At 40.3% G+C, this 23979-nt stretch overlaps 1 protein-coding gene across 5 annotated transcripts in view; it reads left to right on the forward strand.

The window, feature by feature from the left end:
- Window positions 1–6238: 6238 nt before the first annotated feature.
- The window catches only part of ATL2 (atlastin GTPase 2), a 69750-nt gene continuing 52009 nt past the window's right edge, over window positions 6239–23979 (forward strand). For 3 of the 5 annotated variants that reach the window (XM_012173507.4, XM_060412257.1, XM_042246266.1), the window contains exon 1: window positions 6715–6927. In XM_012173507.4, the coding sequence (XP_012028897.1) occupies window positions 6867–6927 (61 nt within the window). In that variant the 5' untranslated portion in view covers window positions 6715–6866. Of the gene's footprint in view, window positions 6370–6714; window positions 6928–23979 lie in introns of those variants that run through there. The other 2 variants (XM_015094430.3, XM_027966920.2) reach the window with 1 other exon arrangement.

The raw sequence follows: 23979 nt of genomic DNA on the forward strand, positions 1-23979 counted from the left end.
AGCTGTTTAGTGATCAACATAAATGGTTCTTATATAGCGTTTCCAACGTCTAACCCTGAGGCCAGTGTGTTATCCAGAGATTGATGGTTAAGAACATAGACTCTGCATTTAGATCTCAGCTTTTCAATTTACTAATCGTGTGGCCCTGAACAATGTATGCCACCTTTTAAATTTATTTGTTTCTTCAGAATTTTATTTATTTATTTATTTTTGGCTCACTGAACCTTTGTTGCTTTCCGTGGCTCTTCTCTAGTTACAGCGAACTGGGGCTACTCTTCGACGCGATTCGCAGGCTTCTCTTTGCGGCGGCCTGTCTTGTTGGGAAGCACAGGCTCTAGGGTGCACAGGCTTCAGTAGTTGCAGTGTGCATGCTCACTAGTTGTGGTACACAGGCTAAGTTGCTCCAAGGCACGTGATGACTGAGCGACTAACACACACACACACACACACACACACACACACACACACTTCTTATCCACTGTACCACCATAGAAGTCCCTATGCCAACTTTTAAAGCCCCAGTTTCTTCTTTTGTAAAAGGCTGATGGTGTCAATAGTCCTTGCCTCATAGAGATATTTTATAGGCTAAATAAAATTATAGGTGTTATCATTTTTAATATGCTCCTGCTCTTCAATTCTTAGATTTGATTGGAGTAATAATCATGATGGCTATCGTTTATTGCCATGTGCCAGCCACTGGGCTAAATACTTTATCTATATTGTCTGTAATCATCATGAAAAAATGGCAAGAAGAGACCTTTATAGCAGAGGAAACTGAGGATCAAAGAAGTTAATTCACTTTCTGAAGGTCAGAGAATCAAGTGGTATAGCTGGAGTTTGAACTCCAGAATTGGTGTTCTTTTCACTAAGTGACTCTGATGTCACATATCCTGATTCAAATCATTACCTCTGAGGATGAATATGGATTGGAAGGGTCACTATTTCCTGTCACGTTCATGAGGGACAGCTGTCTCATGCTTCAGAGAACAATGGACACCTAATATTATGCAGCGAGCTGGGTGGAAATCCATCTGCCCACAGTGTTCCACACAGAGCAAGTGCCTTTTATGATGCCCACAATTCTCAGCATGAGACCAGCCTGGCTCTGTCAGAGAGGCATGTACGCATGTCTAGAGTCCTACTAGAAGTAGCCTCATGGAACCCTTGATGTTCTTCATTTGATTTCCTTTATAAGATAAAATTCAATGACCCTGGCTTAGGTTTGGATAGAAATAACATTTCCCTGCCAATCAATAACTCAGAGTCTATATTACTGTTCACAACTGTTCCAGCAAGAACCTTGATTTCCCTCCTTCCCTGCAAAAATTTCCTCTTAGGCCCCTCCCTCAAAATGTTAATCCCAAAGAAAACCAAAGCTGATGTGGCAAATTGGTTGGTTAGCCACAGTTGCTGTGCAACTTCTGAGATCAATCAGTGGCTACTGCTCCCGAGGTCAGTGAGAGGAGCCTGCAGAATCCACCGAGAGATGCCAGTTGATGGGGTCAAGCTCCCTAGTGCTCCCAGGCTGCTGGACCAATTTTCCAGCCTTGTTCTTCATTTTGTCAACTAGGCCCTGGAGCAGTACTGCCTGTGCCCAGATTTAGTCTCCCGTAACCTCAGGGAAATGACTCATTCATCTTCTGCCAACCGCTGTTGGACAGAAAACACGTATCTTCACATGAAGGAGCAACAATTTGCAAACGTGGTGTGTACCTTAAATTAAATTTCTAGCAAACACATCACTGAAAGGATAAGGTCTACAGAGATGCAATTTTCCTCTATCACAACCTTCTTCATTCTCAGAGAGCAGTTTATCTCATTTTAGCCACAGCAATATCCAACTTTTCTATTGTGGCCTTTGTTTTACATTTGTTTTCTTGTTCCCCTACTCTAGCCCTGCCCCATCCATTTGCTGTCCCTTCCCTAAATCAAGGTAACAGTTTTCATTAATGGTTACCCAAATCTCTGACTTTTACAGGAGGCGAAGTTTCTGTCTGTCTTATACCATTTCCATGAAGGTTAAAAAGATCTTACAGTCGGTTCCCGCTAGATCTCATACACGGTAAGCTGTGCTTTCCTTCCCTAAAAGACTCAGAAGGAAAGTCTCCCTGAGACATGCTCCATCATATTTTTGACCTCTTCCTTCATTTCTGCCACAAAGGTGATGCTCATGGCTCATCTTGTACGCATCCTACCCTAGCTCTGGAACCAGTCATTTCTCCAAGGACTCCACTTCTTTTTAGTAGGGAATAGTATTAAGAGCAAGAGTAGGCTCTAGGTCATGATCATTGCTACTTGGGTGTCTGTGCTTATAGGCCTTTTCTCTGGACAAAACTAGGAAATATATTCATGTACATACTCATCTGCTAAAGTTGAAGCTCAGTACTTTGGCCACCTGAGGCGAAGAGCTGGCTAACTGGAAAAGACCTTGATGCTGGGACAGACTGAAGGCAAAAGGAGAAGAGGGCGGCAGAGATTGAAATGAGTCATGTCACCGACTCAGTGGACATGAATTTGAGCAAACTCCTAGAGATAGCGAAGGATAGAGAAGCCTGGGTCGCTGCAGTCCACAGGGCAGCAAAAAGATGGACATGACTTAGCAACTGAATAACAGCAATCATTTTTTTGGTTTGCTTTCAGTTTTAGCACCGTGTTCCCTTTCTTGTTGATTTTACTTTTTGCTCATGTAACAGAAGTCAACACTAGACAAAAAGGTATTCTCTATTCTGTATTCCTTCGACCTTATCCCCGTTACTCCCAACTCCTTGGAGGCAACTCACTTTATTTTTTCAGCTCTCCAAGTTTCTTTTTGGGTAGGTTGGTAGATGTATGTATGTTTTCTTATTTTTCCCTTTGGCATAATAGGTAGGCTCTACATAGGCTCTTTTGCAGTTTGGCTTTTTCACTTAAGAATGTCTCTTGGAAATCACTCTGTATCAGTTCATAGAAATCTTCCTGTTCCTTCTTTGCAGTTAAGAAGTGCTCATCATGAAGAATTAGCATAGCTTTTTTAACCAATCACTTATGTTCAGATATTCAGCTTCCAATATTTTGCAACTGCAAATAACACTACAATAAATAACCTTGTGCACAAAAATTTCTTTTGGATTATTGGAGTTGTATCTTCAGGGTTAATGCCCAGACGTGAGATTGGCATGTCGAAGTGTAAATGCGAATGAAATTTGTTGGATATTGCCGCGTTCTTCTCCATAGGGGTTATACCATTTTGCATTCCCAGTGAGGATGCAATGTAGGAGAGTGCCTGAGTTCCCCCACATACTTGCCAACAGAGTGTAATCGTCAGCTTTTGATTTTTTGCCAACCTGATGGGTGAGAAATGGTGTCTCAGTGTTGTTTTAGTTTGCATTTCTCTTATTATGAGTAAAGCCAAACTTTTTTTATATGTTTAAGGTCCATAATTTGATCATTCTTTTTGGTGAATAGTCTGTGGATGTTTTTGCCAATTTAGTAACAGGATTTTAAACATTTAAAAGTTGTTTATTTGGCAGAAATAGCTTTTAAAATGATTTATGCTACCCTAGAGAAGAATTCCAAAGTACCTGGCTGTGGATAAACTATGGATTCTGCCCTCCAGGAATTTACAGTCTGTAAGCTGAACACCATTACAGTGGATATGAGCATAAGCTGTGGACCCAGATTGCCTGTCTTTAAACGCCAGTCCTGCCACTTAGGCAAGTTTTTAATCTCTTAGTGCCTCAGTTTCTCCAGTTGTAAGATGAAAGTAACATTAGCATTTATTTCTTAAGATTATTGTTAGGATTAAATGACTTAGCATATGTAAAGTACTTTGAGCAGGAAACATTCCATAAATGTTGGCTCTCTTGAGTCAAGAAAATCCTCTCAGTACGTTGATTTGATCCCATAAGAATCTTGTTATATAGTTAGTTATAAAAAATGAAGACCTGGAAGTGTAGAAACATTAGGTGATTCAGTAGATAGAATCGGAATTGTAACCCATTCATTAATTTATTTATTCATTTATTCTCAGCTATTTTTTGAGACCCTACTGGGCACTGGCTTAGGTACTGGAGATATAGTCTGAACAAGATAGATCTTTGGGATCCTGAATGCTCACTTTTTTGTGATGGAAGAGGCCTGTGTAGGGTGTGGAAAGAAAACCCAAGGAAACCAGTTTTGTGTTTTGGCCACACCGTGTGGCATGTGGAATCTTAGTTCTCCAACCAGGGGTCAAACCCGAAGCCCCTTTATTGGAAACATGGAGTCTTAACCACGGGACTTCTAGGGTAGTCCCCAAGGAAACCAATTTTGTTTGTCTTGTTCGTCAGTAGTCTGTTCAGCACACACAACAGTGTCAAAATTCGTTTGTTTAAATGAAAGAATGAAGGAAGAAATGACAAAGTAGTGAAAAATGAGGCTGGATGCATAGGTAGGGCCCAGATCACGAAAAGCCTTGTCAACTCTTTTGAAGAGTTTGGACTTCATCCTGAGCACAGAAATCACGTGAAATAGATTTGCATCTAAGAAAACTCAAGTCGGTCTGTGTGGAGGATCTACACAGGGGGAGAACAACAGGGAGGTTGTTATAATCAGTCCAGCGCAAGATGATGAGGTCCAAATCAAGAGGGAAGCTGAGGGGATGGAGAGGAGATGAGCTGGAAGTCAGAGCTGGCATCACCCGGACTTGCTGGGTTGTAGAGGGAAGAAGAAGGCTGCAGCATCGCTGAGATTTCACTGTGAGAAACTGAAAACAGGAACTTCCCTGGCGGTCCAGTGGTTAACACTCTGTGTTTCCAGAGCAGAGGGCATGTTTGATCCCTGGTCGGGAAATTAAGATCCTGCATGCTTCTTGGCACAGCCAAAAAAAAGAGAAAGAAATTGAAAGGGGATGACTGATGGGGAAAATGGAGACTGGCTTAAAAAAAATGATTTATTTACTTATTTGTAGCTGCACTGGGTCTTCATTGTTGCCCTCAGGCTTTTCTTAGCTGTGGCGAGCAGGGGCGACTCTGTAGCTGTGGTGCAATGGGCTTCTCACCGTGGGGGCTTTTCTTTTTGTGGAGCATGGGCTCTTGGTGCAGGGGCTTCAGTGGTTGTGGCTAATCGGCTTAGTTGCCCCACTGCATGTGGGATCTTCCCAGACCAGGGATTGAACCGGTGTCCTCTGCACTGCAAGGCGAATTCCCAACCATTGGTCCCCCAGGGAGGCCCAAGGATGGCCTTCTAAACTTATGGATTTGAGGTGACCATGGGACAGTGCTCGATTTCTTGACTATACTTTCTTTTGGCTTCTTTACACTCCTTGGAGTCAGGAGACTGAGATCTGTGAAAAGACCTGGATGAGACAGCGATTTGGACACCTGGACACATGCCTTTACCATAGAGAAGGAATTTCTAATGAAGCTGGTGATAAGGGCAAAGATCCGAAAGAACAGAAACCATGTTTCACAGAAGCCTCCACAGGCAGATATTTATTTTTAAAAGTGACCCGAACTTTCTCTAGGATATCACTGGATCCCCACAAGAAGGTGCATCAGTTAGGAAAGGACCTGCTACCATACATTTTCTGATTACAGCCCTTTCTGGTTGACCCTATAAGGGGCTAGGAACAGAAGGGCAAGGGTATGCACAGTTAAGAAGATAGGAGGTGGGTCTCAAGTAGAAGGAAGCTATGACAAACAAAGCAGAGGATGGTCTCTAGATGGGAAACGGTATGAGAGACTTGTGCGAAGAAAGGTCAAAAGGAAAAGCAGGCCACCAGCAATAGCTCAGGAATGGAGGGAAAGCGAGGGAAGGAGGGGGAGACTAGCACTGGGGGAGGAGGTGGGGGATAAAAAAAGAGAGAAGGAAAGGAGTCTGAAACATTTGCGGTGCACGAAGTCAACGATTATGGAGAAGAAACGTAAAGGGAATTGGGTTACTGAATTGGGAAGGAGGAACCTGGTTCTCTGGAGAGTCCTGCGATTACACAGCGCTCGGGGGGTGTGGTCCTGAGTTTAAGGCGATGGGAGTGCGAGAGGGTTGCGGTAGGGGCGCCGCCCAATTTCTCCCCAAAGTGGAAGCCTAGGAAAACCGAGCGGCAGGCAAGCAGGCTACCAGGGAGGAGGCGGAGCGAGGGCGCCGAGGGGCGGGACGAGGGAGGGCGTCGGGAGGAGGAGGAGCAGGCTAAGGGCGGCGCTAGGACCTGCCGGCTCCCCGCCGGCTCCCGGGAGGTTGATAAAGCGGCGGCGGCGTTTGACGTCAGTGGGGAGTTAATTTTAAATCGGTACAAGATGGCGGAGGGGGACGAGGTAACGCGAAGCCAAGAACCGCACCAAGGGCTGCGGCGCCGGCGGCGGACCAGCGACTCAAACACCGGGGTTAACCACGTCTCGTCCACGACCCTCCTAGGTACGGGCCGGCAGGGTGGAGGCCGCAAGGCCCGCGCAGAGAGAGGGCGCGGGCCGCTCGGGCTCGCGGGCACCGGCCGCAGGCGGCGGGGTCGTCGTCCGCGGCTGGCTCCGCTCTCCTCCCGCCGCCGCGTCTGGCCGCCAGGCCTAGCCCCCGCCGCGCCCCGAGCTCCCGCGGCGCGCGGCCTGAAAAGGGCGGCCCTGGGGCCGCGGCTCCCGCAGCTGTCGGGTGAACGGGCGGCGCGCGCGTCTGCGTCCGACCCGGCCCCCCTGCCCGCCCGCCGCCGCCGCCGCCGCCGCGTGGCTGTCGCGGTGTCCGCCCCAACCTGAGGGGGCGGCCTTGAGCAGGGGCTGCAGACCCGGGGCGAGGGGAGGTCGGCGGCGGCGGCGCGGCTCTGTCCTCGGGAGCTCCGGACCCGCCGGGCGACCTGTCACCCGCCGGCACTCGCTGCCCTGTGTCTCGCGCGCGGAGAGGGAGGAAGGGTTAACCAGGTCGTGATGGGCCCGGCGGTGGAGGAGGACGCGCAGCGCGCGGGAGGAGCAGACACCTCGCTGCCAGGTCGGGAGGTTCTCCAGACACCCTTCCAAGAGGGAACCGCAGTCCGCAGGCCAGGGCTGTGTCCCGGGGCTTGGGTTCCGGGGCCCCGCAGTTCCCGAACCCATTCCTGCGGGTGGTGCGTGGCTAGCATGCAAGTTCCGATTTAATTGTCAAAACTGGGCTTTTGAGCTGTTTACTTAGTACTGAGACCATAGTGAGGCCCAGTCGGGCTGAAAGTGTCGGTGGTGTGAAGTCACCTGATCCTTCGCTCCCCGGTTTTGCTGAATGTGAGCGCCTACTGTACCGGTAAAGGAGCGCCCCTGCCCCTTGGAAGACGCACTGGCTTTAGCAGCGGAGTGTTGTGTGTCTCTCTTACTCCTAACACCCTATTTTTAGGAGTTTAGCATTTGATCTTTCACTGTGGTGTGAATTGAACGCCTGAAATCTTGATTGAGAATTTTGATGGTACTTAAAGGCATGTTTTTCCAAGGCTTAAAATTAGTAAAAGCTTGAGCTTAGGTAAGTGTGGTCGTGACATAGATAAGAGTTTATTAAGTATATTAAGTATGAACTGTGTTTTTCAAATTTCTCTCCACAGTTTGATAAAGGTTTTGTGAGGTAAAATGTAAACCATTTTGATGAAAAACTCCCTTTAATAGAAAAGTTTATGTGAAATATATTTTATCATTCACGTTAGCCCTTGAACGTGTTGAACGTATGTCAGCGGTAAGGACAAACTGGAAGTTTTAAGGGACAGGGAACAGGAAATAAAGTTGATTTTATTATTGCTTGCCAACCAAAGCACTTGACAGAGCTGTTTACACAGAAAAAAATGCCACCAGAGAAGAGAGGTATGCCTTAAGTCTATTCTGGTTGGAATTCTCAAGTCGTTAGTTGTTCTGGAATGCCGATGGATTGGTTAATTTAGCTCTTTTGCACCTGGGAATGTGTGTGCACGTGTTTGTTATACCGTTTTAGATGTAGTTTCAAAGCGTTTTATGTGCTTGCCTTATTAGGAGAAACATTGCTTTATGACTCACAGTTATGAACATCGTTTTTAGGCTATGGCATATTGAGAAGAGATGCTATTCTTAAGACTTGATATATCGGGGTCATCATTTATTAAATGCTCTGTCTGCTGCTCACAGGGTTTTGTCTTTTGTGTGCGTTTGTGTAGTCCTTCACTTGAAAGCCAGTTCTATCAAATGACTGCCCAAAATAGTCCCTCTCCCAGCTAATTTTCTCTGAGTCACCCATTACCACATTAAAAACTAAGTAAGTTGGCTGAGATTTGTGCAAACAGGCTCTGAATGAGTAGGTACTCATCTGGTGATTTCGGCTGTAGAAACTCTGTCTCCCTCTGCTTTCTGGATAAAGTTGAAGAGTTGGGGTGAGTCGTGCTGCTCTTGTAGTTCAGTCTTGGGAAGATGCTTTGTGTCTCTTTAGTGTTTATTCTTTTTAGGATTGTAAGACCTTTATAAAAGACCTAGGAGCTCTTCCATTGACTTTGTAGGATGATAAGAATCTGTGGACGTGATTAAATATATTTAGTAAAGTGTTTTGAAATCCTTCAGATTTTTTATTTGGGGAAGAAGGAGCTGCATTATAGTAAAGAGGCACTTATTAAAGGGCAAATAAACCAGGAGTTAAAATGAGATTCAGGCCTTAAGTGGAATGCACCTGTTTTCAGATTCATTTTTAGTGTGCCTCTCTGTTTTAACTTTAGGGTAGGGTTTTGGAATACTCACAAGTGAAAGTAAGTTTCTTGAAATTTTTAGACCGTTTGCAAAATTGTGCCTTTTCCATTTATCTGCTATTAAGCAGCTACTAAGAGTATACCTGGAGGACTGTCACCTAGTTTGATGCTGGCGTTCAAGACATATTTAAAATTGTGAGACCTAGTAGTAATTCTTATGTTGTTTATGCTTACTTGGAAGACCTTTTTGATACACAATTGTAAGTAAAGCTGTTTGGCAGTCTGTCAAAGGGCCAGAAATGTATGGGGTGGGAATAGAAGTTAGACTTTTTATAATAGTGACTTATAGCTTTACAGAAGTTTTTCTCTATAGACTGGGTGCAGGGAAACAGCTTTAAAAAAAATATTTTTTAAAGTGTGATGGTATTCTGCTGTCTAGCCATTTTAGGGTTGTATTGTTTACTCTTTTGAGCATTATTTAACTTTAGGAAGATAGATGTGAATATAGAATAACCAAACTTGATTCTCCAATTCATTGCTAATAAAAGTTTCTTGCTATCCTTTACTCTTCTTTATCACCCATAATACAGAAGACCTATTGAGGGCTTTCTCCATAGCTTTGAAAGTGGATATCCAGAAAAAAAGACCAACCTGAGGATACAGTGTCAGTAGGATAATACTTGATACTTTATAAAGCACTTAAAACATCATGCTTTGATTTTGTTCTTAAAACTTTCCTCTGGAGGAATTATGTTATTGCCACTGAAGGGAGTGATTGAGACTGGTCTGCAGTCACAGAAGTGACTCAGAGGTGCTCTTTCTGCTCCTCACCAGACTTGGAGGCGGGTAGGGGCCTCTTCTCATTCAGATTGTCACATATCATAGTTCTGACTGGGTAAAATTTTGTTGAATGAAGTCTGAAATCATACTAATGAGAAGATGGGGCAGGTAAAAAGTAAAGGTAGGGCAAATCACTTAAGTGGAGTGGGAAATTTTAAAGTAGGAAGGGAAAAAGTGGATCTTGTAGAAAGAAGAATTAATAAAGTAGACCTTGGGGTTAGTCTTCTGGCCAGTACAAGTAGAATCTAGGGGATTCCCTTGCTAAAGTACCAGTTTAGTAAAGTTATTTGTACAACTTGTATTTCTATGATTGGCATCAAAATAAATAGTAAATAATAACTTGGTGAAATGTGTAACTGATGAAGGATAATCTAGCCTTTCTAGCAGGTTTTACCTTTTTATTGTATAATACTGATTGTGGGGGCAATGCTTCTTTAACCGTGTCGCTCAGTCGTGTCCGACTCTTTGCGACCCCATGGACTGTAGCTTACCAGGCTCCTCCGTCCGTCCTTGGGATTTTCCAGGCAAGAATCCTTCTCCAGGAGATCTTCCCAACCCAGGGATTGAACCCAGGTCTCCCGCACTATAGGCAGATGCTTTACCGTCTGAGCCACCAGGGAAGTCCAGTGGGAAAAAAAAAATGAGGAATCAAAAGCTGAGTGACTTCATTTAAACTCTTGGCTTGAAACCCCTCACATGCGGTACTGATAATCATCCCGAAAGGGCTGCTGTGGGAAACAAATGAGGGGAAGGTACAAGTGTTTCATGAATTAGAAAGCTGTGTGTAAGGTATAGTGATGTGTAGGTGAGAATATGCCAGTTGAAATACTTGTTCTGTTATATTAAGTTTCTTTCAATTTTTTCCCCCTGTAATGTGGACAGTTTAGTGTGGTCAAGAGTGGTGGGTGAATTTTTAACTTTTATCTATAAAATGCTGATAATGTGTTCATGATATGGGTTATTAAACATGATTAAGTGCTTAACTCAGTATCAAACATTCTATTTGGTGGTACTTACTACTATAATGTGTGATTATTTAAGATTAGACTTTGAACTAAACATTTAATTTTTAAAAGAGGTGATTTGAAAAGTCTTCGTTCAGTTTTTATCAGATAAAAATAAACATTCATATTTCTCAGCTACCTTTATTTTAATAAACTTGAATTTTAGAGAATCATTTAATCATGTGGCAAATAATCTTCTGAAGTTGAGGATTCAATATGAATCATGACAGTTTTCAAGTAGAAAACATTGGCTTTTTAAATAGTAAAGATGCAAAATCTAATTTATGTCTGTATGGCACAAGAATGCCTGAAACAGCGATTGACTTGAAGCCACACTAATCATGAATCCCATAAAAAGCTTTTTTTCCCCCTTTCTGTAGTCGTCATTCATGGAAGAGTCTTGGATAGTGATAAGAATGTGCTTATTTTAACTCAAGACTTAATTTTGAATTTTGAGTACTGTAAACTTCCATGGCCTTCTGAATGGATTAACGTTTTTTCCTTCCTGAAGGAAATATCTACCCTAGCAAGCTGGTAGATCTTTTTTTTTTGATTACTAAGTAGATAATCTGTGGAGGCACTTTAGAAACTTTAAAGCCTCCTATAACGAAACTCTGTAAAGGGGTGAAATTGGCACCCCTATGGGAAAGCCCATAGCTTTGACTAGATGGACCTGTGTTGGCAAGGTGATGCTAAGTGATCACTGACTGTCTAGGTTTGTCATAGCTTTTCTTCCAAGGAGCAAGTGCCTTTTAATTTCCTGGCTGCAGTCACGTTCCGCAATGATTCTGGAGCCCAAGAAAATAAAGTCTGTCACTGTTTCCACATCTGTTTAGTCTTCCTTTTGATTATGGAGTTATTTCTTACTGAGTAATGCTGGCCAAACATCTTTCTAGATAAATCTTGACTTACAGGGTAAGGTCTTAAAAGTAGATTTCAGGGTTCAAATGGCCTGCACAGTTTCAAAATTGAAGACCACATCAGCATATCCATTCAGAAAGGTTATACCCATTTCTTGTCTCTATTTGTTCACAAGTGAATGTTGTTAATTAAAAATAAATACCAACACATGGGAAAAATGGGGATCCCACTGTTTGTTTCATTTGCATTTCTTTGATTACAGTTGATATTGAAATTTTAACATGCTAATTGAATGTGAATTTTTTTAGTTGCATTTTTTGTATATAAGAAATTCTTTTTCGTGTTTGCTTTTTGACTTTGTGGATTTTTTTGGGAAATAACTATATTAAAAAAAATACTTAAAATGGTTCCATATGAGTTCTTTCCTTAAATTGGCATCTCTGATGGCATGTCTGAACTTAATAACTTAGTGCTAGTCTCTTGAATATTTAGGTATGCACACCTGGAGGTTTTTCCCTTCTTTTTTGTTTTGAATTCTTTGTGAGATATTGATTGTTTGTTCCTATCTCTTTTTAATACCAAAGTATGAGCATCTGCTTCCCTGATAGCTCAGTTGGTAAAGAATCAGCCTGCAATGCAGGAGACCCGGTTTGATTCCTGGGTTGGGAAGATCCTCTGGAGAAAGGATGGGCTACCCATTCTAGTATTCTTGGGCTTCCCTTGTGGCTCAGCTGGTAAAGAATCCACCTGCAATATGGGAGACCTGGGTTCAGTCTTTGGTTTGGGAAGATCCCCTGGAGAAGGAAAAGGCTACCCACTCCAGTATTCTGGCCTGGAGAATTCCCTGAACTATAGTCCATGGGGTTGCAAAGAGTTGGACATGACGGAGTGACTTTCACTCACATGGGCCTCTGCTTCAGTGCCTAGTAGGGTGGTAGAAGCCTCCAAACTTAGGAGCTGGATTCAGATCACTATTGTTTTCAAGCTTTGGCCTCCTTAACAACAACAACAACAACAACAACAAAAAAAAACCCCTACTTTAGAAATTTAAGGTTCGAGATAATATTTTTCAAAGCTCCTGACATCTATTGAGTGTACAGGGTTACTCTTCAGTATAAAGGAGAGCCTGAAGGGGCTACGGCTAGTTTTTTCTTTTGGGGGTAAAGAGGTAGAGTAGGACAGTCAGGTAGAGGGCCATCCTTGGACAGAGAACTAGCTTTTTTCTCCCCTTGATGTTATGTTACTATATTGACACCTACCTTATAAAAAGGCTTTCTGTTTCTTGTGGTGAATACCTATGTAGAAAAGTGTAGAACAGATCACTCGTCTAAGCTTTCATGTAGTTGGGAGATCAGATAGACCTTATGCATATTTGTGAGTTAAGTTTATCACTAGGTTTCTAATTTCAGAAGTAGAAATTAGTGTGTTAATATTGTTAAGGAAGACTTGGGGGAAGTTGGTTTATCAGTCCTTGAAGTCCTTAGCAGAGTTGTAGGATTTGCCACTTGTTTGAAGACAGATAGGCATATGTTGGGAAGCTTTAGCTAAAGTACTTGCTCCTGCTTTCTGAGAATTCTTCTAAAAAGGATGCTTGAAATATTTAAAAGCAATTAGAAGCAACTGAAAGATCAAATTTGTTAGAGCATGTTTAATAAAAAAGGACATGAGTTTTTCTGTAGCCAAGTACAGCAAACAGTTGATTTAAATAACTGAATAACTGCTAGAAAAACTGTCTGAATAGCCCCCTCAGGTGTACCTAAAAACTGTAAAGATGTGTGCTCCCTGCCTCTATTTTTGATTATGTATGTATTTCCCTGCTGTAAGAAATCTTGATACTTACTCTAAAATTGCCAAAGTTAGAGAAAGAACAAAGGAGAGGATAGTGCGAACCTTTGACACTCTTACCCTGTTTTTTTTTTTTTTTTTTTCAAATTAATCACATTTTATCTAGTTGGAAAGATGGTTATTTGTCCCTTTTTGGCCCTATTTCCTTTTTACCCCTGCTTTTAGTAGGATTTTGCCTGCACTGAGCCAGGGTTGGGATTTGAGTATATTCTTTGCTTTCCTTTCTTTAAACTGCTGCTGTAATAAGTCATCTGAGGTTGAGAGTTGGAGCCAAGTGGAATGTAGTGTCTTGTTTCCAGAGACTTGACAGATACCTGTCTGAGATTTGTCATGAAAAGCCTATTTAAGCTTGAATGTATTTTTTTTAATAACTTCTTTGCTAGGTTGTTACCCCAAATTTCAGTAGCTCTTCTATGAGTTTAATATCTTTTGTCTTAGTGTGGAGTTAGTTTGGAGGCCTTCAAAGTGAATGATTAAACCATTTGCCTAAATTGAGGCAGCATCCTCTGGTTCTGTTGGATTCCTGATTGCTGTATTAAAAAATCTTGGAGTCACTGTACCAACAGTACTTTTGGAAATGGAAATTTAGTGCTTTGTCGCTTTGTAAAGGCTTACAGAGAAGAGAATGTCCCTTAAAAAAATATGGAATAATTTGGTATTATCTGTTGCCTTCTCTAAAGAAGGATGTTGACACTAGCTAGCTCTTGCATGCATCACTTTCTATTTTTACTGTCACCTCTTGACTTTGAGTGTTTCACCTTATACTCAGGCTCCTTCATTTGCCTTATGTCTGATTTCCCTGTTTTTAGACTCTTATTATTATACTTCTTACTCACTCATCACTTTCAATTTATCTGTGCAGCACAGCTTTGATCCTATCACTCTGCTTCAGAATTTTCCCTGGCTCTCCTCAGGCTAATGCGTAGCATTTTTAAACTTTCTTTATTCTTTTTTTAAAAAAAATTTATTTGGTGGCACTGGGTCTTAGTTGTGGAACATGGGATCTTCCATTTTTGTTAGAGCATGCAGTATCTTTAGTTGCTGCATGTGAGACCTAGTTCTGACCAGGGATTGAATCCAGACCCTCTACACTGGAGTGCATCTTAGCCACTGGACCACCAGAGAAGTCTAGCTTAAATTAAGGTTAGCTTAATCTGATTCTCATGACTTAAGAGAAATGCAGCCTTCTCCAGGGTATCTTCATTGATAACCCTGGTTTAAATATTCCCGTATTATCTCTTTCTCATCATACTGTCACTTGATACTTGTTTGTGTCAGAACTTTGAGAGTAAGGACTTTTAGTAGCAAACTCTACTTCTCTAGTGTCTAGCAGTAGTGCCTTGCTCTCTGATGATTAGTCTGAAGTAGTTATGTTGAGAGAATCTTCATGACACATCACTGAGCATTGTTGGAATCAGTGAATATGAAACAGTAAGTTGGATATTTGTTTACATATACCTATATATGAATATCTTACCAAAGATGGGAAGGTATAATTTTATTGCATCTTATGTTTTTAAAGTCTTCAATTAAAACCTGTCCTTCTAGAAGTTTTATGAAGAAAAAATTTTGTCCCTAATGGGGGACTGTATAAATGATTTGTTAACTATAAATGATTAAGTTTTGACAAGGAAATTTTTGAAAAAATAAAGAGAAAGACTGCTGTATGCTAAGATTTGTTATAAAAATGAGAAATAAACTTTTTTGCTTTTAAACTGTATTTTTGGTAACTTTTTTTTATAACTATAAAGATCTTGAGCACATAAGAATTCACTTCTGAGCATGTTCAACAAACATGCTCATTTGGCATAGTTGGAGAATGATGGATCTGACAGTTACAACAACTGGGTGTACATTGTTGTCTGACCACTTCAAAATGTTAGATTTTGTTTACATTAAGCAAACCTCAGTGTCGTCTTTCATACAGATAAGAAAACTCTTAGCTGCTTTTGAGGATTATATAGTTATTAGCATAGAGTAGGCATTCTAAGTGTTTTCCCTCTTCTAAAGTAAAAGGTACCACATCTAAAATCATTTCATACGGTAAATTATTTCAAGGAATGAGAAAATTCTTAATAATATCTCTTTTCCCAGATACCCAGTTCTTTCAGTTCTGTGTTCAAATGTCTCCTCATTAGAGGAGGCTTGCCTGACTGTTCTTTTATAAAATGGCACCCCCTGTTTTCATCTCCCTTACCTGGCTTTATTTTTCTCTATTGCACTGGCTTCCCTGGTGGCTCAGCTGGTAAAGCATCCGCCTGCAATGCGGGAGACCTGGGTTCTGTCCCTGGGTCAGGAAGATCCCCTGGAGAAGGGAATGGCAACCCACTCCAGTATTCTTGCCTGGAGGATTCCATGGACAGAGGAGGCTGGTGGGCTGCAGTCCTTGGGGTCTCAAAGATTCAGACACGACTGAGTGATTAACATTTTTCACCTCACACATTTGGATCTTATGCACTAATTTTAATTCTCTTTCATAGTTTATTTATCAGCAGATATTTAGGTTCCAGATTTTTTTTTTTTTTGCAGTTAGAGACAATCCTCCATTGAAAAGGAACCATGTCTCTTCTGTGCATTTGGATAATAATTCCTCTGGCACGTAAATAACTTATCTAAATTGAAAAAGCTTCAATACTGTTTACTCAAATTCTCTAAAATAGTGTACCACACAACAAAAGTGTGTCTTCCCATTCTTTTTTTTTTTTTTTAAGGTACAAAAGATGCAGGCCCCTTGGGGTGACTTGGGTGAGATTTTCTGTAAGACTTTCCTTTAGGAAAGTTCTTTCCTGCTGAGGACTTTTAAGTTGCAGAACCTAAATAGAATTTTTCTGAATTTCTTTCTGTCTTGTTGCTTAGAGCCTCCCAAGCCATTATTTATTCTAGCATTTCTTAACTAGTCAACAAAATTCACTTCATAAACTGCCACCTTTTTCGAAATAATCTAATTTAATTTCAGTTGAAAATTTGCTAATCTTAAGGTATATGCACGTATATTTAAATGTATGCTTTAAGAGCTGGTTATTATTTGATGATAAACTTTGAGAGAAATATTTTATGATCTATTTTACATTTTTCTTCTATTTAGATAAATGCATAAAAAGCATTTTTATTCTTCAGTGTTTTTTTTTTAATAGATTCAGATTTTATTGTTTGCTCAGTGTGGGGAATAATTTAAATCCTCCATATTGAGGAAAATCAGCTTTGTTTTATATAAACTTAAAAGCCAACCAAAGTCAAATCATGTTTGATAACATGAACAGTTTTAAATTAGAAGTGAGTATATAACGAACAGTTTTAAATCAGAAGCCAATACTTTGGCCACCTGATGTGAAGAGCTGACTCATTGGAAAAGACCCTGATGCTGGGAAAGACTGAAGGCAGGAGGAGAAGGGGACGACAGGATGCAGTGGCTGGACGGCATTGCCGACTTGATGGACGTGAGTTTGAGTGAGCTCTGGGAGTTGGTGATGGACAGGGAAGCCCGGCGTGCTGCAGTCCATGGGGCGGCAGAGTCAGACATGACTGAACAACATTTTTGTCTCCCAGAGAAATAACTTTTAGTTACTTTGTCTTTTATTAACACTGTTTGGGCATACTAAATTTATCTTTTTTAAATGCTATTTTTAAAACAGCAGTGGCAATAAGAAAATATCCTTCATTCTTGAAAATATTTTTAGTATAGTCTTATTGTTTAGTTGCTAGGTTGTGTCCAACTCTTTTGCGACCCCATGGACAGGCTCCTCTGCCCATGGCATTTCCCAGGCAAGAATACTGAAGTGGGTTGTTCAGTATTCTTTAAATGGAAACAGCAAAGATTCTATGTCATAACTGCCGGTTACTGTGGAAACAGTAGATTACAAGTGGGAAATAATGTTTGAGTCTTATAGGAAAACATTTTTTTATCTCATGATTTGAGAGTAATGAAGAAAGGAAATATGAACTACTGTATATGCTCTTTAAAAGTATTTTTAAAGCTTAGTGATTTAGGATGGTCTTGTTGGTCAGATGGGCAAAGCTGATGAGGGAAAGTATCTGATGTATGACGTTACTGGAAGGTCTCTTGGAGTTTTTAAAGTTTTCATTTTTACCATTTGCATCATAGTTCCAGTTTTATGAGAAATTTAACTGTAAGTTATTAATAACAGTATTTTATAGGAGCAAATTGTTAAACTCTTTTTTGTGGTACCTCTTTGTCTAATAGCTACTTCTCTTCTTAAAAAAGTTTGTTTTGAAGTCCAAGTTTATGTCTTTGTCAGTATGCTTATTCTGGGCTGCATCTGTTTGGGCAGGGAAAGGGAAGCCTGCTAATTAAAAGCTCACCAGGTGATTGATGATGGCTCCAGACCAATACTTTTCAACCCTAGCTGTATTTCATATTAACAAATTAGAAAAATTTTTATATTTTGGAAGTATGAGTGTCTATGTACACTGCCTCTTTTCGCTTTATACGGCATCCAGAGTAGCTCAACTAGAGTGGTTAGCAGTCTCCCAGGAAAATGGAGGATTATAGCATAGCTTGAAACCTGTTTTCCTTTACTGAAAACTTTAGCACCATGGGAAACTACATGAAATAAAATAAAATGAATGGTCTTTACTTTCTAAATACCTGTACAATACCATGATCATCAGTACTCTGTTCAGAGGACCATCAGTGTTGGCATCACAACATTATCATGTTGGGAGTTAGAAATGCTGTTTTAGCCTCCCATCCCAGATTGTCTGAATCAGAATGTTCATTTTGAGAAGAGCCAGGTGATTCATATGCATTTAAAAAGTTTGAGAAACACTAATGTAGAGGAAATAACACTAAATAAAACCACAGTCAGGTCTCCCTCCACACGGTGGTCCAATCATGTGTTTTTCTTGTCTTAAAAATGAATGAGTTTGGCTGCATAATCTCTAAAGCCCCTGTGAGTGATATATTAGATTTAATTTTAAATATGGAGGCTAATTTTTAAGCATCTGTACTAGAACTTGAATGCCCTAAAATTTATTGACATTCTGGGGAGTGTGTTCATATATTCCCTTTATGCGTAAACACCTTGTAAGGAGTTTAAAAATGTCCCCCTCTCCAATTTAGAAAGCTGTTTCTTGAGTTCTTTTAAAAAAATATTTATTGTTTAACCACGATATCTTGGTGTGATGAGGACTCACAGGAATTGATTCACAAAGGAGTGAATTTGTCACTATTGGAGATACTCAGGATTACCTTTTTTGTTTTAATCTTTCATGGCACCATCCTGCCCCTCCCAGTCACTAAAATGCTGTGGAAGCAGCAGAAAGATTGAGAAGTACAGTCTGAGAGACCTTTTCTCACTTGTAATAGCTCTGCTCTATATTTCTATCTTTTGTACTTAGGTCTACTTCATTTCCTAATAAAGCCTCTTTAGCCTCACCACATAAAAAACTTACAATTATGGGAAATTTCATATGTACAGAAGAGAACAACGTTGGAAACCTGTGTATATACATCTCCAAGATTAAATGATTATCAATACAATGGCCACTTTCTTTTATCTATTTTCCGTACCCAGCCTCCCTACCAGATTACTTTGAAGCAAATAACAGATTATATGAATGTTCTGTGTCTTTAAAAGAGTAAAGGTTTTTAAAGAAACAGCCTTGGTACTGTTACCGTGATAGAAAAATAATTCTTTAATACCAAATATCCAGAGTTTGGATCTCCCTGATCACTTCAGGTTTGTTGTAGTTGCTTTGCTTCAACAAGGCCCTGCATTTGGTTGATACGGCTCTTGAGTCTCCTCTTTTTCCCGCTTTGTTTTTTCAATTTTTTGTCCAGGTTTGCTTGCAGTGAAATTTCCTATATTCTTGTTTCCTGACTCCATCTCTGTGGTGGTAGTGAATGTGTCTCTGTTCTTTCCCGTAGTTAGATCTAGAGGCTTGATCAGTTTGATGTTTTTATTTTAAAAATTTTCCTCAAACACACTGTCTTTGGTGGTATCTTTTGGTTTCTGATACCTCACAGTTCAGTTCAGTTCAGTTCAGTCTCTTTGTATCCAACTCTTTGCAACCTCAAGGACTGCAGCCAGGCTTCCTTGTCCATCACCAATTCCTGGAGTTGACTCAGACTCATGTTCATTGAGTCAGTGATGCCATCCAACCATCTCATCCTCTGTTGTCCCCTTCTCCTCCCGCCTTCAGCCTTTCCCAGCATCAGGGTCTTTTCCAGTGAGTCAGTTCTTCACATCAAGTGACCAAAGTATTGAAGCTTCAGCTTCAGCATCAGTCCTTCCAATGAGTGTTTAGGACTGATTTTCTTTAGGATTGACTGGTTGGATCTCCTTGCAGTCCAAGGGACTCTCTCAAGAGTCTTCTCCAACACCACAGTTCAAAAGCATCAATTCTTCAGTGCTCAGCTTTCTTTGCAGTCCAGGTCTCACATCCATACATGACCACTGAAAAAACTATAACTTTGACTAGATGGAACTTTGTTGGCAAAGTGATGTCTCCACTTTTTAATATGCAGTCTAGGCTGGTCATAGCTTTTCTTCCAAGGAGCAAGCGTCTTTTAATTTCATGGCTGCAGTCACCATCTGCAGTGATTTTGGAGCCCCCCCAAAATAAAGTCTGTCATTGTTTCCATTGTTTCCCCATCTATTTACCATGAAGTGATGGGACTAGATGCCATGATCTTCGTTTTCTGAATGTTGAGTTTTAAGCCAACTTTTTCACTCTCTTCTTTGACTTTCATCAAGAGACTCTTTAGTTCTTCTCTGCTTTCTGCCATAAGGGTGATGTTATCTGCATATCCTGGCAATCTTGATTCCAGCTTGTGCTTCATCTAACCCGGCATTTCCCATGATGTCCATGAAACTTTTGATTGTCTCTTTGTGATGTTGCTGCTGCTGCTAAGGTACTTCAGTCGTGTCGACTCTCTGCGACCCCATAGACAGTAGCCCACCAGGCTCCACAGTCCCTGGGTTTCTCCAGGCAAGAACACGGGAGTGGGGTGCCATTTCCTTCTCCAATGCACAGAGGAGAAAAGTCAAAGAGAAGCAGCTCAGTCGTGTCTGACTCTTCATGACCCCATGGACTGCAGCCTACCAGGCTCCTCCGTCCATGGGATTTTCCAGACAAGACTACTGGAATGGGGTGCCCTTGCCTTCTCCGCTTTGTGATGTTAAGGGTGGGTTAATCTATCCATTGTAATCTGTCCCCTTTGCTTTTCACTCAGTCGTTTTAGCAGTCTTCCTGCATTGCTGCCTTTTGAAGTCCTCATTTCTAGGGAATGAAGACTACCTGGACTTTCTTTAAGACCTTACTACTAAATTGTTTCCTGGATAAGCAGTCTTAAGTCAGATCATTAGTTCCTATAAGTGTGTTTTATTTCCAATTGAGTTTTGTTTTAGGGAATCTTTCTATATCATGCTTGATCTTGAAAATGAAAAGAAAATTGGACAAAAATTTTTCAGGCATAATGATTAAGAATATAAACTAGACACGTAACATATAAATAAATGAATGTATTATTACTTAGTAATGATCATATGGCTTCCCTGATGACTCAGTGGTAAAGAATCCACCTGCCAGTACTGGAGACTTACGTCCCATTCCTGGGTTGGGAAGATCCCCTGGAGAAGGAAATGACAACCCAAGTCCAGTATTCTGGGCTGGAAAATCCCATGGACAGAGGAGCCTGGTGGGCTGCAGTCCGTGGAGTCGCAAAAGAGTCAGACAGGACTTAGCAACTAAACAATGATTATATATTTACTGCTAATGCAACCTTTTAAGGAGTATTTTTTCTTAAACTAGGTTGGCTGAATTATTAGATGGACCAGGGGTCGAACCCATGCCTTCTGCAGTGGAAGCAAGGAGTCCTAACCACCAAACTGCCAGGGAATTCCCTATAACCAACCTCTTCTTAAGAGCAAGATAAAGTGCAAGTCAGGAGTCCTTCATTCCTTGGTAGAATTTGCTTTAGCAAGTTAAGTCTGCATTATTACAAAGATCTTATAATTATTTCCAAAATTAATATTAAGATAGTTTAATATTTTTCTTGGTGATTCTTTAAAACTTTGAATAGCAAATGTCTCCAGTGATTACTTGCTTTTTCCACTTTGAAAGTGCTTTCTAGCTGAACTATTTTGAGTGAGATTCTGACAATTAGGTCAGATTTGCCTTGAAACTATGCATTGTTGTATCTTTCTTGGCTTTCCTTATGCACTCACTTCCTGAAAATTTTTGGTTGTTGATGTTAGTGATTCAGTTAGTTAATTCTTTCTTAAATTCCAGCTAACATTATGGGAAAATTCTTCAGTCCATCTGTAATGGCACTTAACATTGCCATTGAATTTTCAGTGCCAGTTTTCTTCCTAAACCTCTCAAACCGTTTGGTTCAGAGTTTTGTGGATTTGCTGATACATAATACTCTATCAGGTTTTCCCGCATTGATAATCAGCCTGTCCATTTTAACAGAAAGACTGGTGACTATATTGACCTACAGATCTCTGCGGCTTTCAGTTATATTTTCTTGTCTTTCACAACTGTATTTTGTTGAACATGATAGTTTGAACCTGGAGGATAACTCGTACTCTTTGATATATCACTTCGGTAGATTTAAATGCCATCCTTTATTTCTAGAGTGACAATTTTTTTACTTAAGAATTTTTTTTTGGTGATTTATATATATATATTTTTTGAGATCATAGTTAAAGCAAAAAAGTACCAGAGTTTGAAGAAAATATGCAAAAAGTAGAGAGCAGAGTATGTATTTGTGTTGAGCACCGAATCCAGATTTTTTTCTGGATTATTAACCTCAGCTCATTAGCCAATGATCCTTAATTTTGAGTTGTTCACAGTGTTTATAGTTATAAATTTGAATTTTGACCCCGATTGTGGTAATATTAATTGTAATAAAGGTCATGGAAGCAGAGGAGGGTTATTGAAAATCCATTTCTTTCTGAGGCTTTGTCTATATGTCTGTAAGAGAGGCAGCAATGGGACTTTAACCAGTTCTGTTGTCTGTTGTGTGTTTATAGCCAGTTCCAGCTTTTTAACCCCATTCAGCTGAGAGAACCACAGTTATTCTAATGGAAAAAAACACGGTTTGCTTTATAATGTTAAATTGAAACAAAACATTCTTGACTGAGCATTCTGTAAGAAGTAAATCATTGATATATTATGCGAGCAACTGTATATCAACTAAATCTTTTCAATTAGTTTTCAGCGTTAAATTATGTGTTGTATACAAGGTACCCCTCTGTGCTCTAAAATATGCAAGCAGCACATGATTTTTTTTGAATTTAAAAAACTATCTGCAAAATATACTGTTTAAGCATTTAATAATTTGCTACTGTTGAATTAAGGGACTTCCCTGGTAGCTCAATGGTAAAGAATCCACCTGCCAAGCAGGAGACGTGGGTTCAATCCCTGGGTCTTGAAGATCCCCTGGAGAGGAAATGACAACCCAATCTGTATTCTTGCCTGGGAAATCTCATGGACAGAGGAGCCTGGTGGGCTACAGTTATGTGGTCGCAAAAGTCAGACACGACTTAGCGACTAAACATAGAATTAAAGTAACTTCTGGGTTACAGTTTATGACTATGTGTTTTCTTAAAGCTGCCTAGATTATGAATAGACAGTCATACAAGAGGAAACAAATATGCATAGAAAAATGATCAGCCTCAGTCAAGGATATGCGTATTAAAGCAAAATGGATACTGTGACTAAAGAAATGAGTTTTAAATTTTCATTTTAGTTTATGTTTTAAAAACAATTTTGTCAGTATAGGTTTACATATGAATGGGAAATGATTGTTTGGTATTTGATTCAGTTATTGGAAAACTTATGTTGGGAACACCTTGTGTATGTAGATCTTATCTATTTGTAAATTTTATGAAATCTAAGTGATCATGTATTTTTGATAAGCATCTGTGTCTGAGTTGAAAGGTGCTATAAGTGTAAAATACACAGTGAATTTCAAAGACAGTGAAAGAGAAATGTAAATAACCTTAATTTTAAAACATTGATTTTGAGTCAAAATGAGAATATGTGTGTTGCATAAATTAAAATTATTTGCTGCTTTTTTACTCTTTAATGTGACTAAAGAAAACTAAAAATTACCTATGTGACTCATCTCTCGTGTGGACGGGCCTGTCCTATATTGGTCATTTTTTGTCTCCATCTAGTAGTTACTGAGACAGGGTTGTTATCTCCAAATATGAATATGCATTTGTCTGTTTTTCTCTTTAATCCATGTAGTTTAAGTCTCTTATTTAGGGTTATTATGTTTTTCTGATGGTGATCCATTTTATATCTAGAAACACTTTTAGTCTTGACATCTACTTTGACATTCTTACAGCTGCACTGTTTTTCTTATGGTTATTTGTATATGTATCTTTTTTCCTGCCTTTTACTCTCAACCTTTCTCTTGATTGGAGAAGGAAATGGCAACCCACTCCAGAACTCTTACCTGGAAAATTCCATGGACAGAGGAGCCTGGGAGGCTGCAGTCCATGGGGTCGCAAAGAGTTGGACACGACTGAGCGACTTCACTTTCTCTTGATAAAAGTGAAAGAGGAGAGTGAAAAAGTTGGCTTAAAACTCAACATTCAGAAAACGAAGATCATGGCATCTGGTTCCATCACTTCGTGGGAAATAGATGAGGAAACAGTGGAAACAGTGTCAGACTTTATTTTTTGGGGCTCCAAAATCCCTGCTGATGGTGACTGCAGCCATGAAATTAAAAGACGCTTACTGCTTGGAAGAAAAGTTATGACCAACCTAGATAGCATATTCAAAAGCAGAGACATTACTTTGCCAACTAAGGTCCGTCTAGTCAAGGCTATGGTTTTTGCAGTGGTCATG

This window comes from Ovis aries, chromosome 3, assembly GCF_016772045.2.
Source record: "Ovis aries strain OAR_USU_Benz2616 breed Rambouillet chromosome 3, ARS-UI_Ramb_v3.0, whole genome shotgun sequence".
NCBI lineage: Eukaryota > Metazoa > Chordata > Mammalia > Artiodactyla > Bovidae > Ovis > Ovis aries.